Genomic DNA, 18,757 nt, shown 5'->3' on the forward strand with positions numbered 1-18,757 from the left:
AATGAAAGTGACAACAAGTGCACTGTAGAGGCAAACCGTGAAATGGACACAGTGGACCTGCATGTTTATTACACACTTTGCCATGCTATCCGGTTGACCTGGTGCTAGGAATGGTCAGCAATCTGTCAGCAGGGAAATGGAGTAAAGTGACTGCTAAACCATTTCTGCTTTGGGAAGTTTTCTTTCTTGTTGCCTCTGTGAGAAAGAAATACTTTAACTTCATTTAAATGTAATGTTTGGAGATTTTGTAATTTAAAAAAAAACAATACACAAACAAAACAGGGAGATGCAAATAAATGACACAGAAACCATTTAAACAGTAGAAAATCTGACCATGTAGAGCATGTTTTGTAGTGAATGGTCTTTACAGCTAGTTTTTATTCATAAGTCTGAATACAGGAACACATTTTGTGCTCCACTGAAATGTTATGAAACAAGTGTTTACACTGCAAGGGAGTAGATTTATTTTTCCTCAACAGAAATAAACCTGTTTTTTCAAGTAAGATAAGATTACTTTTGTGGAAAGAAATGCAGAAAGTAGAGGAAATAAAAGAGAAAGACTCCCCCTAAATGGTTGTGAATTGAATCATGATGACTGGATATACCACAGATGTAATTTGCCATACTTTGACCAACACCCTGTGTTTGATATATCATTAGCTTGCAGTATTGTTATTACAATTTCTTCATATTTTATTGTATGAATTGTGTGTTTTTGCTTCAAAGGAGAAGTTTGCGGATCTGACCAGTTCTCCATAAGCTGACAAGGATATAGAGAGGAGAAATATTATCAATGCTCTTAATCGCATTTGAATTTTGTAATACCATTTATAGTCATGTTAAAAAGGTCTTCACGGGATTTCATGCAGTTCTGTGGAAAACTAAATAGATACCATGATTCAGTATTTTACAGCAGTAAATTGGAGCAATAGTTTCCTGTATGACTTTATCAGTTACATCATTGCAGAGGAATTTTGGCCTTTGATAATGTTGATAATTATGATTTGCTTCATTGACATTTGGAGACATTGATTTATGCATAGCTCTCTTTAGGTCCCACCACAGCATTTGGACTTTGACTAAACCATTACATCACATTGATTGTTTTCTTGTCCAGCTGTTCTGTTGTAGATTTGCTGCTGTGATTGAGATCACTGTCCTGTCACATGTCCCCAATTTTTTCAGAGCTCTTTCCAAAGTCAGTAAGGTTTCGATAAAAGTCAAACAATTTGGCGTCTAAGGTTTAAAATTATGGTGAAAGGGTTTTTATTTGTGACTCACAGATGTGAAGTGATTGACTGTTTTGAAAAAGGTGATATGAGTGTCTTTTGCGCGGATGAGATTGCGCTATGAAAAAAGTATTTTTCAAAGCATCGAAACATATGGAGAAAAATTCTAACACAGAGCTGCATGTTTCAGACTAGACAAACTGCCAAAACCTCTGCTTTTACATGGATGGTCACATTTGTTAAAGTTCAGTTAGAATTCATTTGATTAGCAGCACCTGGCTAATTATCCTTTTATTTCCCGTGGAAGCAGTAAGGATGCACTTAAAGAGGACTTTAATGCAATCTTCTGTTTGATATTCAAAATTACAGCAAAAGGAAACTATGCATAGAAAAAGAAAATAAACACAGGGGTGCAGTGAAAACACACACATGCAATCCACAGACATGGTAAATGGCCTGTATTTGTATAGCGCTTTACTTAGTCCCTAAGGACCCCAAAGAGCTTTACACTACATTCAGTCATCCACCCATTCACACACTGGTGATGGCAGCCACATTGTAGCCACAGCCACCCTGACAGAGGCGAGGCTGCCGGACACTGGCGCTACCGGGCCCTCTGACCACCACCAGTAGGCAACCAGGTGAAGTGTCTTGCCCAAGGACACAACAACCGAGACTGTCGGAGCCGGGGCTTGAACCAGCAACTTTCTGATTACAAGACAAACTGCCAACTCTTGCGCCACGATCGCCCCACATGACCAAGGACTTGTCCCATGTGCGAATCGAAGCAGGTGTGGTTATTCTCTCATTAGTCCTTGAATTTGTCTGTTTGTTTCACTCATGTCTAAGTGGTCCTGCCTGTATAAATCACACATGTGGGGGTCTTGGAGGGTGACAGGTAACCGCGATGATGTACAGCTCTACCCTGCTGTGCGCTCTGGAGTATTCGTGTAATAATTTCAAATATGCGATTGACATGAGTTAATAACGTTTCCTCTGAAAAACCTGCTTATTACAGCTTTAACAGAGCTTGCAATAAGCATAAACAAAAGAGTTTTGCAGACAACAATGTGTTATTTAAACATTAAAGATTAAATGGCCATTCTTCTGCTCTGCTCTCCAAAGAGATGGAACAAGGCTGGGGCCAGTGCTGAGAAATAGGACGATACTTGATCCATTAGTCACAGGCCAGCCAGTAAGTTCCTGTTTCTTTGACTGTTTTAATGTAGTAACTAGGAATCAGTCATTTTTTTAAGTAGTCGAAGGGCACATACAGAAAATCACAGAAGCATGCAAATAGCAGCACATTATAAAATCCTTATAGTTGGACAAATAAAAAAAAAAATTAACCTTGTTTCTTGTGACATTTTGTTGGCCTAAGTTTTAGTGTTATTTCATTTAGTCTTTTTTTCTGTACTGTAATCATGTTTCATTTATTTGACCGTTTTCTGAAGGGGCGTGTCGTCGTCATCAATTTCTTAGATTTCACAAGGCAAGACAGCAAATTTCCTTTGGGTTCTTAATGTGAGCACTCATTCATTTTGGGATTTAAAAAGTGTCACCACACTGATTAAACTATCTCACTCCTCCTCTTAGCCAGCGGCTGTGGGGAAAATCTGTACATGTCCAGCTTTCAGAACACCTGGAGCAACGTAATCCAGACTTAGAACGACGAGGTGAAGGACTTCAGCTATGGAGTGGGATCTATCAATGGAGGAGTGATGGGACACTAAACACAGGTTCTTCTCCACCTTCTTCTTTGGGCTGCTCCCTTTAGGAATCGCCACAGTAGATCATCTGCCTCCATCTCGTCCTATCAATTCCATCCTCTTCTGTCACACCAACCCTTCTTCCTTCTTCACTACACCCATGAACCTTCTCTGAGGTCTTCCTCTTTTCTTCCTGTCAGGCAGCTCCATCTTCAAAACCCTTTGTCAAGTATATCCTGCATCCTTCCCCTGCACATGTCCAAGTCATCTCAGTCTCACCTCTCTAACTTTATCTCTAAAACCCTGAAACAGACATATCCCCCTGATGCATTGATTTCTAATCATGTCCATCCTGGTCACTCCAAATGAAAATCTTAACACCTCCTGTCTTTTTGTCCAAGCCACCATCACTAAACCATACATCGTATCAGGTCTCACTACCAACTTGTAAAATTTCTTTTTTAGTCTTGCTACTATCCTCCACAGGTACTGTTTTATATAAATATAGAGACATATAGTATATATAGTATAACTCAGGCACCCTTACTTGAGGTAATGTCACTGGATATATGTGTCCTTCCACAGGTGGTTTGGCACAAGTCCAATCAGATCAGCTGTGCTATGGCCTGCTGTCCCAACTCCAACTACAAGTACTTCTATGTCTGCCAATGCTGCCCACCATGAGTATAAAGCTTCCTGTAGTGATGATGTTTCTTAAAATTTTATTCACTTCAAATGATTGTTGAAGAGTAATTTGCAGTAAATGGATCCAAATGCTTTGGAGCATCATGCAATACAAAATGAATTTGGAAGCAAAAGTAAAATATAATTTCCTTTATTTTACCCTGAATGCATTCATTTTCTCTTTCGTTATTATCTTTGTATTGTGAAACCTGTTCAGCTACTCTACTGAGTGCTTTCTTATACACACAATAATGAAATTATCATTAGAAGCAAAGGTGATGGGTGAAATGCGAGCAACTTGCATCTACTTCAAACACGGCTTGAGGAAAATAGTGACAACTTTGGGCTGATATCAAGTGTTTGCTGTAATGTTTAGTATTTGATGGTCTGACCTACAAGGTCCCTAGAAGAAGGGACCTTCCTGCGGTGACTGCCCCAACGGCTGTAAAAACAAACTATGCAGTAAGTAGCATCCAATCAGAATATAATTTGTACAATTTATTCATGATCACAGATTAGCTCTACTTTGAGCAGTTGCTAAACAATGACAAAATAAATATTCTTAAATGGTGAGGAAGGTTACAAAATATATTATATGGTTTATGCTACTGTTTAATGCTTCTGTATCAGTCTGATGAGTACATTGACTGTTGCGAAGTGAAGCAACAGTGGCGCTACAATCACTCAACTGTGACTTTGTGGTTTCCCGCTTCTTGCGAGTGCACCAATCAGATCATCTAAATGCCAAATATCTGCTGATTGGTCAGCTTCAATAAAGATATGCTTATTAAAAACTTGCATTTGTGTTGTGTCTCTTAGCTTGGTCACCTAAAATTGCTACATACAAAAAAGTCAACTTGTTATGCTTTTATAGAGTAAATTGTCTATTTGATGTGTTCAGTAATTAGCAGAGATTGAAGAGGAAATTTACTTTGGTCTATGCTCCTACTTTTCTGCATCTGAGGCTGAGAGTGCTTCTCCTCAGGGGTCAACCCCACATGTCCCAGCTACACAGCGGGTTCCTGGTTCACATAAGGTTGTGTCTGTGTGAGGCAGGCTCATGCAGTCTACCAATGAGGAGCACAGATAGAGCTACAGACTCATATGGTTGGAATTCATCCCAACTGGATCCTTTTTTTCTTGCCTTGAGTTTCCACTTTTCACTAAGTGGCGGGTGTTTTCGTTTCAGCCCATCAAACTTTCCATTCCAACTTAAACATTAGATTTCCTATTGCCCGCATTGTCGCACGGACTGCCATTGTGTGAAAATTAGTTCCCTTTCCATACGATAACAAACTTGTTTTATTGAAAATAAACACTTGGACCACATTTCTGTAACCTTGAGCGCATGCCAAAAAAAGCCTCTATGCTCATCCCCAACCTTATAAACAGTACATTGCACAATGATTGAAACTAGCACCACTGAATGAATAATGGGCCTGAAGGTCAGTTCATTGATCATTAATAATGATCAATGAACTGCAGGGCTGGGGAAACCTGCAGTCAGCTAAGACTGAAGAAGTCACTTGGATGAGTGACGAAACACTTCTCCCACTGAAAATGTCACGTCCAGATGAACAAAATCAACCTTTTGGGAACGATTTGAACTATGGTTTAACATCTCCACTTGTATCCTCCAGCCGCCCTACTGCTACTGAAAAAACACCAGTTACTCACCTGCTTGCCCTGCCTCTCCACTGTTACTCTACATTAGACCAACATTTTTGCAGAGCTCTTTTCAAAGTCACTAAGGTTTTGATAGAAATCAATTTGATGTCTAAGTCTTAAAAAGTAGGTGAAAGAGTTTCCATTTGTGAATCACAGAGCTGAAGTGATTGACTGATTTGGCATATTTTGAAAACGGTGATCTGAGCATCTTTTACACAGGTGAGTTTGCGTTATGAGAACAGCCTTTACTGTTTCGAGAACTGCATTGAGAGTGGTGAGAATGATGTTCCTTGTCATGGTCCTGGGTCATGGGACACAGTGTTTTGAGTTTCACTGTATTTTATTATTCATTCATGTTCTAGTTTCATTTTAGCTTATTTAGTTAATATTTATTATGCCTAGGTTGCTGTTATTGTTCGTTGTTTAGTAGATTCCCCTTGTGTCTTCACCCTTGTGTTTTGGTCTCCCTTGCCCTTTATGTTGTCATGTCTGCATCTCGTCATGTTTACTGTTTATTTTGAAAGTCTTGCTTCCATGTTCATTGTGTTTTGGCTCACTTCCCCTGTGGCGTCATAATGTTCATTCTAGTCAGCTGTTTCCTCATATGTCTCCACTTCCCCTGATCACCTCATGTGTGTATTTAAGTCTTTTGTCTCTTACTGTTCATTGTCAGGTTGTCTGCCTATATTTCCCCATGTTAGTCATAGTCAAAGTCATAGTCAAAGTTATAGTCTTGTCTTACTTGTCGGGTTTAGTTTTTCTTTATTCATGAGGTTCATGTTTGTGTAGTCCTCCTCTTGATTTTGGTTTTGATTCTTGTCACAGCCCAAATAAAGGTTCGCTTCTTGTTTAACTTCAGTTCAGTTCTCCCGTGTCTGCTTTTTGGGTCCGTACCTTAAACTCAGCGGTTGCCCAGCCGTGACAGTTCCTGATTGGAGAAAAACAATAGAGAAAAAATATAAACTGACAAAACCTCTGCTTTTATATGGTTGGTCACGTTTGTTAAAGTTGACTTAGACTGTATTTGATTAGCAGCACCTAGCTAATTATCCTCTTACTTCTAGTGGAAGCAGTAAGTATGCACTTAATGAGGAGTTTAATATGATCTTCGATACCCATCATCCAGATGGATGGCAAAACAACTAGTAGCTCAGTGTTCCAACATTTGGTAGAAGTAACTGTTTTCATAGCTTGAGATCAATGAGGTACCACACAAATGTTACCGCAAGGGGGAGTCAGGACGACAGGTCATGGGCAGATATGATCACCCCCACCCAACATTGGGTAACACGGCCCAAGTACGATGGAAGAAACAACATTAAGTGGGAGAGTAACTAACCTAAAAGATAGGATCATGGCGAAGGTTTCAATCTGGACCCTCCGCAACCGGCTACCAATATTACGTGAAGTACCCTCTGAAGGTCTACTAGAAGATGTGAATACAGCACTAAGGACAAACCCTACTGCACAGAAACTAGTCAGCTGATCTACACCACAGTAACAGTGATCCGTGAGATGCTTGGCTACAAGATGAACAGCCACAAGGAGCAGTACCCTCCATGGAGAAGGAGACTAGAGGCCAAGATCAAGGTAGCACAGAGGGAAGTTAACCAACTATCACAGTTGCAGAAAGGTGCAATGAAGAAGGTGCCTTGGTACCCGAGGCCTTGGAAACTGCCAAACAAAGACTCACACCCAGGCGCTTGAAGAGGTATACCAGAGAGATAGAGCCCAGAAGAACAAACCAGCTCTACCCCACAGAACCATCTAAGGTGTACTCCCAGTAGCAGGAGAACAATATGAGAACAGCCTCACCAATGTTGGAGATGGAGCAAAACTGAAATAGCATATAGGAGAAGGACACAATCCATAATCGCGATGCTCAGTGGCTAGTGGAGAGCAGAACACAGGAATCTCCCTAACAGGGTCCAGTAACCATCACATTGACAAACATCCCAGGAAAGGTCTCCGGTATGAAGAGTTGGACAGCACCAGGTCCCGCCATGATTCATGCCTACTGGTTGAAGAAGCTGACTGCACTCCTTGAGTGTATGGCAGAATGGCTAACTGAAGGTTGGACTGTCCAGATCCCTAAGGATCCCCAGAAGAGACCCTCACCATCTAACGACTGGCCAATAACCTGCCTCAGTACCACATGGAAGCTCCTGCAACATGTAGAAGATGGTAAAACAGGCAAATGCTGAGAAATGGGCCAATACCTGCTCCATGAGTCACAGTCCTGCCAGTAACGGAACGATCAGCAGTAAGTTCCTGTTTCTTTGACTGCTTTAATCCAGTAACCACAAGGAATCAGTCATTTTGAATCAGTAGTACAACCATGCATGGAAAAAACACAGAAGCATGCAAATAGCAGCACATAATGAATCCTTACATGTTGGACAGAAAAAAAAAATCCTTATTTCTCGTTTTGTTGGTCTAGGTTTAACTGGTATTTTATGTTTGTCTTTTTTCTGTACCGATGTAATCATGTTTCCTTTATTGTTTTATGAAGGGGCCCTTCGTCGTCATCACTTTCCTAGATTTCACGAGGCAAGACAGCAAATTTCCTTCGAGTTCTTAATGTGAGCACTCACACTTGACTTCACGAAGACGATGAAGATGAATTTTCTTTGATGAGTGATCTCGAACTGAGCATTCATTTGTTTTGGGATTTAAAAAGTGTCACCACACTGATTAAACTATCGTACAGGTCCAGCTTTCAGAACACCTGGAGCAACGTAATCCAGACTTAGAACGACGAGGTGAAGGACTTCAGCTATGGAGTGGGATCTATCAATGGAGGAGTGGTGGGACACTAAACACAGGTTCTTCTCCACCTTCTTCTCTGGGCTGCTCCCTTTAGGAGTCGCCACAGTAGATCATCTGCCTCCATCTCGTCCTATCAATTCCATCCTCTTCTGTCACACCAACCCTTCTTCCTTCTTCACTACACCCATGAACCTTCTCTGAGGTCTTCCTCTTTTCCTCCTGTCAGGCAGCTCCAGCTTCAAAACCCTTTGTCCAGTATACCTTGTATCCTTCCCCTGCACATGTCCAACTTTATCTCTAAACCCCTTGTTTTTTTGGATAAAAAAATATTTTTATGCTTTTGTTTTATGCTTCTTTATCACAGTAACTGTCCCAAACTGAAGCAACAGTGGAGCTCCAACTACCCAACTGTGACTTTGTGGTTTCCCACTTCTTGCAAGTGCGCCAATCAGATTATCTAAATCCCACAAACGTGCTGACTGGTCAGCTTCAACAAACATATGCTTATTAAAAACATGCATTCGTGTTGTGTCTTCCCAGCTTTGTTCCCTTAAACCGCCATATGAAAAATGTAAAATTTTTATGCTCTAGGAGAGTAAATTGTTTGCTTGATGTGTAATTAGCAGAGATTAAAGAAGAAACTTACTTTGGTGGTCAACTCTGAGGACAAGCACTGCTGTTAGCCCAAGGGCCGTTAGCATTTAACTTTATAGCAGGGTTAAACTTGCAGAGAGTAAGAGGAGCAGACCCAATAGGGTGCATTTCTTAAGAGTGATCACAAAAAGAATTCAATAAGAAAAATTCATAGTTTGACCAGTACTAGTATTTCTAATTAGCCTTCTATATTTAAAAAAAAAACTTGTTTAAAATAATAACTGGCTGAATAAACCATAAATTACGATATCAAATAAGTTTTTATAAAACCTCCGCTAACACACTCACAATGAGTTAATGATTAAATATATAAATAAATGTGCATTTAAACACTTTGCTAATCACTTTCTTTATAAATAATGAACATGAACACATTATTTATGAGCTCATTAATGAAAAAGAAACATGTATTTCCCTCGCCACATATTATGTACTAAGGATGAGTAATGCTTTACCAATGATGGATTAAGCATTTACTAATGCCTTATTATTGCTTAATGTCATTGTTGTGACGTGTTACTGGTTCACACATGTCTGAGTGGTACTGGCTCTATAAATGAGACCTGCGGGCTCTTGCAGTCATTGACAGTCTTAGATTAAACAATGACGTTTTACACTTTTCTTCTGCTGTGCGCTCTGGGCCTCACTGCAGTCCTTCAGGTGCCTGGCACCTTGGGGGTAAGTAAAGTCATATATCCTCTTTAAAGTTGTTTTCATTTGGTTATTTCTTTGTTTTTGAGCAATAATTTTTTTACCATTATTTTTTCTCTCATCTCTGAAAATCACATCTGAAGCAGGGTGAGTGTGGCAGTTATTCATACATAAATCTTGACTGATATGAACTATATTTAATCTCTCATTCAAGGTGTTAATTTGCTTTTAATGCTTTCATTTAGTGACCACTACGACTGAGAAGAATGAGATTGTGAACAAGCACAATACTCTGAGGGGGAATGTTCAGCCTACTGCGAGCAACATGTTGAAGATGGTAAAACTCAGAAGTTATAATGTTAATGCTTTGCACAACTAACATTATACTGTTGTGTCATGTTCAGCTTAATAATGAAAGCACACAGCACTTTTTTGTGTACACATTTGTTTTTATCTACATGTTCTGATTTAACGGGCCGTCTTGTCCTCTGCTCCCTGCAGAACTGGAACAATGAGGCTGAAGCCACTGCTCAGAGATGGGCTAACACCTGCTCCATGAAGCATAGTCCTGCCAGCGACAGAGTGATCAGCAGTAAGTTCCTCATTACTCCTCGCGCCTTACAAAAAAACACCACAAAAGCACAGAAAAAAAAGCACTTTTGTGTTTGTTTTTTACATGTTTAACTGTTTTGTTTTTTTACTTTTAAGTTTATAAAGTGATGTGGAAGTACATTTTAGATATATTTATGGCAGCGCGGTTTAATTAACTCAGTTGTATTTGTGTTTGCTTTTGTCCCGAAGGTAAGAAATGTCAGATTGAGAGTGGCACGGCAGTGCAATACGGAAAAACAGGGAAAGATGCATATAACAGCACATTATGAATCACTATCTTAACAGTTTGGTTTGTTAACATTTTGTAATTCTTTTCTGTTTGTTTCTCTAAGTTTTAGAAAGTGTTATTTTTCTGAACTGCCATCATCATCTTTCATTTATTGGGCAATATTTTGCAAAGATGCTTTTCTCAAGTCCTTTGATTTCACAAGATGATGATGATGATGATGATGATGATGAATTTTCTTTGATGAGTGATCTCGAACTGAGCATTCATTTGTTTTGGGATTTAAAAAGTCTCACCAACCTGATTAAACTATCTCACTCCTCCTTTTAGCCAGCGGCTGTGGGGAAAATCTGTACATGTCCAGCTTTCAGAACACCTGGAGCAACGCAATCCAGTCCTGGTATGACGAGGTGAAGGACTTCAGCTATGGCGTGGGATCTATCAATGGAGGAGTGGTGGGACACTACACACAGGTACAGTGATACATATACATGCACTTAACTAAAAGTGATTCTTAAGCCCAAACCCTGGCTTTAAAAACATTTGCATTTTGTCTCTCTGTGCAGGTTGTTTGGTACAGGTCTAATCAGATCGGCTGTGCTATGGCCTACTGTCCCAACTCTGCTTACAAGTACTTCTACGTCTGCCATTACTGCCCACCGTACGTATATAGCATCTTACCATAATGATGTGTTGTATAAAATGGCATATTTTAATCTTTTGAACGTCCTCTTTTGTCTGCAACCTGTATCAGTATTATTTGTACATTTTAGACCCTCATAAGCTAAGTCATTAGTGATTCTAATATACAATGATGAAATGATCACTAGGAGCAGTGATTGAATTGCAATTCCTTCAAGAAGAATATGTGGATTTTGTCATTCATTTAATGCACAGAAATTTGCATATAATTTGTCATTAAATTGTATTTCAGAGTTGCTTTGAGTTCTCATAGGATAACTGTGACATGTTTGGGATGACATCCAGCGTTAGTGTTTGCTGTGATTTTTAATATTTGATGGTCTGGCCTACAATTACAGTGGAAACTACCAGTTAACCCAACCCTACAAGAAAGGACCCTCCTGCGGTGACTGTCCCAACGCCTGTGAAAACAACCTGTGCAGTAAGTAGAAATATCCTATAGGAATATAATAGTTGTAAACAAGGTGAGATATACATGTTTCTGTTTTGCAGACCTTTAGGGACATTTCAATGTAAGCCTTTCATAAAGTAATATATTGTGTAAAGATGAAGTTACATTGGTTCTGTGTGCACCACATACAATAAGATAAGATAAGATAACCTTTATTAGTCCCACACGTGGGAAATTTGTTTTGTCACAGCAGGAAGTGGACAGTGCAAAAGTTATGAGGCAAAAATTAGAATACAATAAGAATAAATACAGTACACAACTGTACAGAATAGAATAAAATACTATATACAGTAGAATAAAATAAAATAAATATACAATAAGATAAAAATAGAATACAAATACAAATACTATATACAACTGAGTAAAAATACAACGATGACAGAAAGGATTATTGCACTTAGTATTATTGCATATGTATGGATGTGTGTGCTTGATCAGTTAAAGTCTTTATTATGGAGTCTGACAGCAGTGGGGAGGAAAGACCTGCGGAATCTCTCCGTCCCACACCGTGGGTGCCGCAGTCTCCCACTGAAGGAGCTGCTCAGTGCTGTCACAGTCTGCTGCATGGGGTGGGAGATGTTGTCCATCAGGGATGACAGCTTAGCCGCCGTTCTCCTGTCACTCACCACCTCCACTGGGTCCAGAGGGCATCCTAGAACAGAGCTGGCCCTTCGGATCACCCTGTTCAGTCTCTTCCTGTCCCCAGCAGAGATGCTGCCGCCCCAGCAGACCACACCATAAAAGATAGCAGAAGCCACAACAGAGTCATAGAAGGTCTTCAGGAGTGGGCCCTCCACTCCAAACGACCTGAGTCTCCGCAGCAGGTACAGCCTGCTCTGCCCTTTCCTGTAGAGGGCGTCTGAGTTATGAGTCCAGTCCAGTCTATTGTTCAGATGAACACCAAGGTACCTGTAGCTGTCCACAGCCTCAATGTCCATACCTTGGATGTTCAGTGGTTGCAGTGGAGAATGCTTGTGCCTGCGGAAGTCTACCACCAGTTCCTTGGTTTTACTGGCGTTGATCTGGAGGTAGTTCTGCTGGCACCAGTCCACAAAGTCTTGGGTCAGACCTCTGTACTCCTTGTCGTCCCCATCAGTGATGAGGCCGACTATTGCAGAGTCATCAGAGAACTTCTGCAGGAAGCACTGGGTGGAATTGTGGGAGAAGTCTGCAGTGTAGATGGTGAAGAGGAACGGAGCCAGAACCGTTCCCTGTGGGGCCCCCGTACTGCAGACGACCCTGTCCAATAAAGTTGCACGCAACAACAGTCAGCTTAAGGCACTTTATATTGTAGGTTAAAGACACTACAATAATACAGTGGGGATTATATGCATAAATTTTGTTACAGCACTTTCAGAATGGCATCCACTTTAATTAAATGTATTAACCAATGTTATCAATAAATGATCAGACAGAAGAGGGTTTTCAGGGATTAGTGTTAAATGTTCAGCTCTTATGCTTTTTATGTGAGAACAAGATCCAGAGTGTGATTAAAGTAATCTTTTACATTCTGAGAAAAGCAAATTGAGTCTAATATTGGAGTGAATGTAGTGTTGGAGCTGTCATTTTCGGGTATCTAAATGGATGTTAAAATCATCCACAACAATTATTTTATCTGAACTAAGCACCAAATTTAATGGATCATCTTATAGCTAAATTTATTTTAGCTGATAAACAAAGCTAACCTAAAACTGTTGTCTCCTCACCAACTTAATGCTTATTATGTTCTTTATGCTTTTCTCTCTCTCGCAGCCAACCCCTGTCCCTTCTCTGATAAGTACAGTAACTGTCCCCAGCTGAAGCAGCAGTGGGGCTGCAACAACCCAACTGTTGCCTCTTGGTGCCCCGCCTCCTGTAAATGCACCAATCAGATTATCTAAATGCCCCATGTCCAAATGTGTACTGATTGGTCAGCTTCAATAAAGATATGCATAACAAAAACCTGCGTTTGTGATGTGCATTCAGAATCAGAAATCAGAAAGGGTTTTATTGCCAAATGTTGAGCAGGTTTACAACATTAGGAAATTGCTGCGGTGCTTCAGTGCAAACATACTGTCATAAATTCCAGTTCTTCTTACCTATCTAACCACCATATGCTGTTAGTGAGTAAATGGTCTGTTTGACTGGGTCAGTAATTAGCAGAGATTAAAAAGGAAATTTACTTTGGCACACTATTTCTGAGGAAAAACACTGCCGGCAGGAGCAGATGCCCTTTGACTTTACGTGAGGTGTAAACTCACAGAGAGGAAGAGGAGCAGGGTGGATTTGGCAGAGGTTAGGAGGAAATACAAAAAAAAACCAACACAAACTTGAGCCAAGAAACATCCACAGTTTGAGACCGCATCTGATAGCAGTGATTAATTATGATATACACCACAAGTAGAATTTTAGATTTTTTTCTTTTATATTTAAGTGCCTTGATTTAAGTGGTTAGATTATAATTAGATTATTTTGTATTTATCAAATACAAAATAATGGGCCATTTGTCGCAGGATCTTTCAAGTATTTTTGACTTTCAAGTTTTGTTTTTGTGGTTTTAATTATTCTTTTTGATTCTTGAGTGTTCTTCTGAGTTCCTGGTTGCATTAGAGGTTATTGTTCCTTCCTCTTGTCCCAGTACTTCTGTATTAGGGTCATCCATGTGTCTGTGTTTCCCTGTTTAGTTATCTCTTCTCACGTCCCACTTTATTGTGATAGTTAGTCGTCCCTTGAGTCTTGCTCTTGGTCTTACTTCCCTTTTCTCATCCGCCATGATTTAGTTCAGCTGTGTCTTGCTTTCCCCTTTTGTCTCCACCTCCCTGCTTGCTCTTCTGTGTGGGTACAGATAAATAGTGCTGTCCTCCCATTAGTCGTTTGTCAGAGCTTTTGTTTGCATGCACTCAGTGTTTCCTGATTTCGTGTGGTCCTTTAACTTTGTACGTAGTTTACTTTTTCCTTTCAAACTTTGTTTCACATTTCTCCCTTGCCCTTTATGTTATTTTCTCTGGACATTTTTTTAACAGCCAAAATAAACTCGTCACTTTTTGTTACAGCTCGCCTTTTTCCCCTTTTTCGCATTTTGGGTCTAAAACTCCATTACTGACAGACTGTGACAGTATTGTGCATTTACATATGACTTTAAAAGTTTTAAAGGTCGCCCAACTGATATAACGTTAGCTTCATAGCATAATTGCCTAAGTCATTTGACTAAGTCAATGACTTAGGCACTTATGCTATGAAGCTAACGATAATCAATAAAATAGTACGCTAATGATGTAATAGCTCATACAGCTTACAATCTATCACACATTTTTCTTTGAGGAGTACAGAAAAAGGTCTCATTCACCACCAAATTAAAGTGTTTAAATTCAGGAGCATGGATAAAGACTGAGTACTAACCACAGCCATGTCAATTATCTTACTGGTATTAGCATAATGGCAAAAGGAAGACCTCATCCATATCATCCCAAAAGTACCACTTTGTCCATGATCAAGACCAGCAAAATAATAATCATCACCATCTAGCAGGTGGTAGGGCTGGAGTCTTTGTAAGAATTAAAGAGAGAGAATGATGTGAGAGCGGGCCGGGTTTCTTTCAATTCTAAGTTTCCATTTTAGCACATAACAAAAGATGCTGTCGGCCACTAAGCATCTTTAGAACCAAAACCTTCATGATATGCCACCAAAGCATTTCTTGATGTTATCCGATTGACACCGAGCATTATTTTATTGGCTTGTAGCTTCCATCTAGAATTATCATTGAAAAGAAGAGACTCGTCAAAAATATATCAACAGGGTGGGAATAGCAGATATAGGATTGTGAATGTTGAAAAGCATCCTTCAGGTTTTTCACTCATAAATACAGAATGTTATGCTGATCATGTTGGTGAACCGGATTTCTGGCCTGTCATTGCCAATCAAGACCCAGTGCCATGGTACTAGCTTTTGACCAGACCTAACCTAGCTTAAGACATAATTATGCTGTAATCCAACTTACGTATAGATGGCAGAAAGGAGCACACAAACACTCATTTTCTAAACATAATAATCCAAACTGGCATATTCAGGAGTAGCGCAAAACAACAGATATGACCTTGACCTCAAGCATAGTTTATTTAAAGACCATTTGGGTGATCATTGTGTGCAAGTTTTAATAAAAGTTGACCACTACTCTGGGAGAAGTGGGGATTCCTGTGAATTGTGGATGGATGGACAACAGATGACATCCTTCAGGCAAATGAGCTAAAATGTATTTTGAAAAAAGTGCTACTTTGGCTCTGATGCGTCTCTGTGTTTGTTGTGGCTGATCTAGTCTAAAGCAACAGAAGTCTATCTGGCTCTGAATTATGAAAGCATACACATGTTCATCATTAGCAAGATATAGGTATAGCTTAGTTTTAAATGACAACTTCCCCGCTGTATTGGCCCTGAAAATAGCATCACATCCAGAGAAGGCGGGATTAAATTGTCAATACAGACTTATCCCTCCATGACCAGTTGGATACCATCATTTTCTTTCAGATTGCATGCTTTTACTTTAACTGCTCATTTGAAAAAGAAATGCTCTTACTTTCCCACATGCAAGGCTGAGAGAGAGTGCTTCTCCTCAGGGGTCAACTCCACATGTCCCAGCTACACAGCAGGTTCCTGGTTCACATAAGGTTGTGTCTGTGTGAGGCAGGCTCATGCAGTCTACCAATGAGGAGCACAGATAGATCTACAGGCTCGTCTGGTTGGAATTCATCCCAACTGGATCCTTTTTTTCTTGCCTTGAGTTTCCACTTTTCACTAAGTGGCGGGTGTGTTTATTCCAGCTCATAAAATAGTCCAATCCAACTTACACATTAGATTTCCTATTGCTGCCTTGTCGCACGGACTGCCATTGTTTGGAAATTAGTTCCCTTTCCATGCAATAACAAACTTCTTTCATTGAAAATAAACAATTGGACTGCACTTTTATAACACTGAGCGTAAGCCAAAAAGTCCTCTCTGCTCACATCACAGCATATGGGATTCAAACCAAAAGCTGTAAGACAGATGAGTGAACTACCTGAAGTGAGCAAACGGGGGAGCTGCAAGGAGTTTCTATTCCCCCAGCAGAGGGGTGATAAGGGGATGAGTTTTTCCTCTGCCAGCGGGTGCAACGATAGCAGAGGTCTTCTGGTTTGGTCGGACTCGATAAGCCCTGTCTTGCCATCCTGTGGGGCTTATCAGCTGCAGCAGCGAGTCTCAACAGTTAGTCCCACAGCCAGAAAATGTTTACAGCTTTGGCGTCGGTTTGTCTTCCTGAAATGCAGATTGTGTAAAACAGAAATAATTACATGTTTGTTAAAGCATGTTTGTTGTTGAGTTTATTCATATCTATAATTAGCCATGGTGGATTTTGCTGCATAAGATAAATTCATTCTCTATAGTCATTTTATCTAAACTTGCATGGGCTGAGTTAAAATCAGACAGCTTATGTTAACACAGCTAAAATAGCTTGCTACATCTGCTCCAACAGACAGCTTTGCTGCATGTGTAGCAAACAAGAAAGGTTACATTTCCCTTGTTATTTCTTTTAATAAACCAGTGATGGGAGGGGAATAAGTTGACGGAAGCACAGAAGAGACATTTTAATAGGCAGGAAGACACATACATCAGTCTGTCCAGAGACTGTCCAGCCCTTATCTCGCCACATCAAATACAGTCCCTTTGGATTAGAAACAGGATGCCTAAAAAAGAACCGAGTGCATCTGAACCTGACAAAAGATCTCGAGATTCAGTGCAACAAATTAGTATTGCATTCCTCCAACTTACTTGAAAACTAAGATTAAACAATACACACACAAAAAATTAATACTTTTCCCTCACAGACATGAAGCAATAATATTATTAAAATGAAAATGAAATATTTCAAATTAAAGGTTTATTCATTTCAATACTTAATCAGTGAGGAAAATATGCTTGCTATAAACTGAACGTTTGACCAAATTTAACATTTTTCTCTGTACTTGTGTAGCAAAGTGACTTGGAAAATTTACACAATATGATCATATTCTTTGAGTGCATGCAGAGAGAAAGTAACATCCAAAAGTTAAACGCTTTACTGCGTGTCTGTCATTACTGTCGAAACCATGAAGTGGTTATTGTTCATGTTCGTTATTCATGTTGTTTAAAAAGACAAAAATATATGAAATAAAAGGTTTTTTCCCCAGTATGTTCCTTGAGTTTATCTCAAATTGGGCTGAAAATTAAACATCTCCAGTAAATGAAAAGTTTTCATTTCAAGAATTGGACATTTAAAGTGTACTTTAGTATTATGCATCACTTGTAGCAGTATTAGTAGCATTAAAAATGCAGTTAATGCATTAACTGAACTTCTGGGACAGGCATCTTTGTCTGAGCTGTGATGTCAGGTGCTTGGCTGAAGGAACTCAGTGCAGACATTAATCCAAGTCACTCCTCTTCATTCACGTAGCATCACTATTTTATGTACTTATATTCACATCTCTTACTTGAAGAGCAGTTTTGTGTTGAGAACTATTTTCCCTCCATGACCTTTTCAGCAAAGGCCTCAAACGCACAGCACACCACGCTCAAGTATCACCTGTAGGAAGTGAGCTCCCGCTACACGAACAGTTAGGAAGGCCTCTAATGAAAGCAGAGCACTCGAATTGTGCCACTTCCTTCCTTTCACTGAGTGCCATTAGATGCGGAACAACAAAGCTTGCTGGCAAGCTCCTGACCTTGCTCTTAAGCTTTCAACACAGAAAACAAGAGGAGATCTGAAGCAAAGCTCTCTGAGAACAGCTCTCCTCTGTCACATGCCAGATCACTGACAGATCACTTTTATCGATAAATACTTGAAAGAAGGAGCGCTATAGCATGGTAAACACTGTATTTCTAATCTGTATGCAGTAGTGGGTGCTGCACTAACTTCCCTTTATTGTCCTGAAAGGTTCAAAAACTGTTGTTTTATGATGAGTGCAAAAACTGAGCTCCACCCTATTAAATATAACAGGCCTGGTTCATTTGATAAATTAGCAGGCGGGTGGTGTTCGTTCTCACTGATAGCCATACTCACGCCAATGAGTACATTAGATGTACATTAAGCAAACACTTGGAGAAGAGATCCAAACAAGCTGCAGAGGAAAGGGTTAAACATGGGTGTATCCCAAACAGAATACAGGGCAAAACACGCAAAGCTGCAAAAATAAAATCAAGAGCGAGAAAAATACACAACATATCGATGATGTGGTCATAGCATTTTAAATAAAATGTGTTTATAGTTGTAGAATAAAAACGTAGAGCTCTCCAATGAGGCACCTTCATTGAGGCATTATAAAATATCCATTTTGTGTTCATTATTTTAACAGTTTAAATTCATTATTAAGAGCAACACATGTGCCTGCACATCTTTTCAGGGTTTGGTGTGTTTATA

At 39.8% G+C, this 18,757-nt stretch overlaps 1 protein-coding gene across 1 annotated transcript; it reads left to right on the top strand.

Annotated features, from left to right (window-relative positions):
• Positions 1 to 9,295: 9,295 nt before the first annotated feature.
• Positions 9,296 to 13,243, top strand: LOC309689363 (cysteine-rich venom protein-like). The gene is made up of 7 exons (XM_082505725.1): positions 9,296 to 9,395; positions 9,610 to 9,701; positions 9,866 to 9,956; positions 10,533 to 10,675; positions 10,769 to 10,863; positions 11,243 to 11,325; positions 13,108 to 13,243. The coding sequence occupies exons 1-7, from the start codon at positions 9,317 to 9,319 to the stop codon at positions 13,233 to 13,235; spliced, it is 711 nt and encodes a 236-aa protein (XP_082361851.1). The 5' UTR covers positions 9,296 to 9,316; the 3' UTR covers positions 13,236 to 13,243.
• Positions 13,244 to 18,757: the final 5,514 nt, after the last annotated feature.

This window comes from Aulonocara stuartgranti (genome assembly GCF_965226115.1).
Source record: "Aulonocara stuartgranti genome assembly, chromosome: 15".
NCBI lineage: Eukaryota > Metazoa > Chordata > Actinopteri > Cichliformes > Cichlidae > Aulonocara > Aulonocara stuartgranti.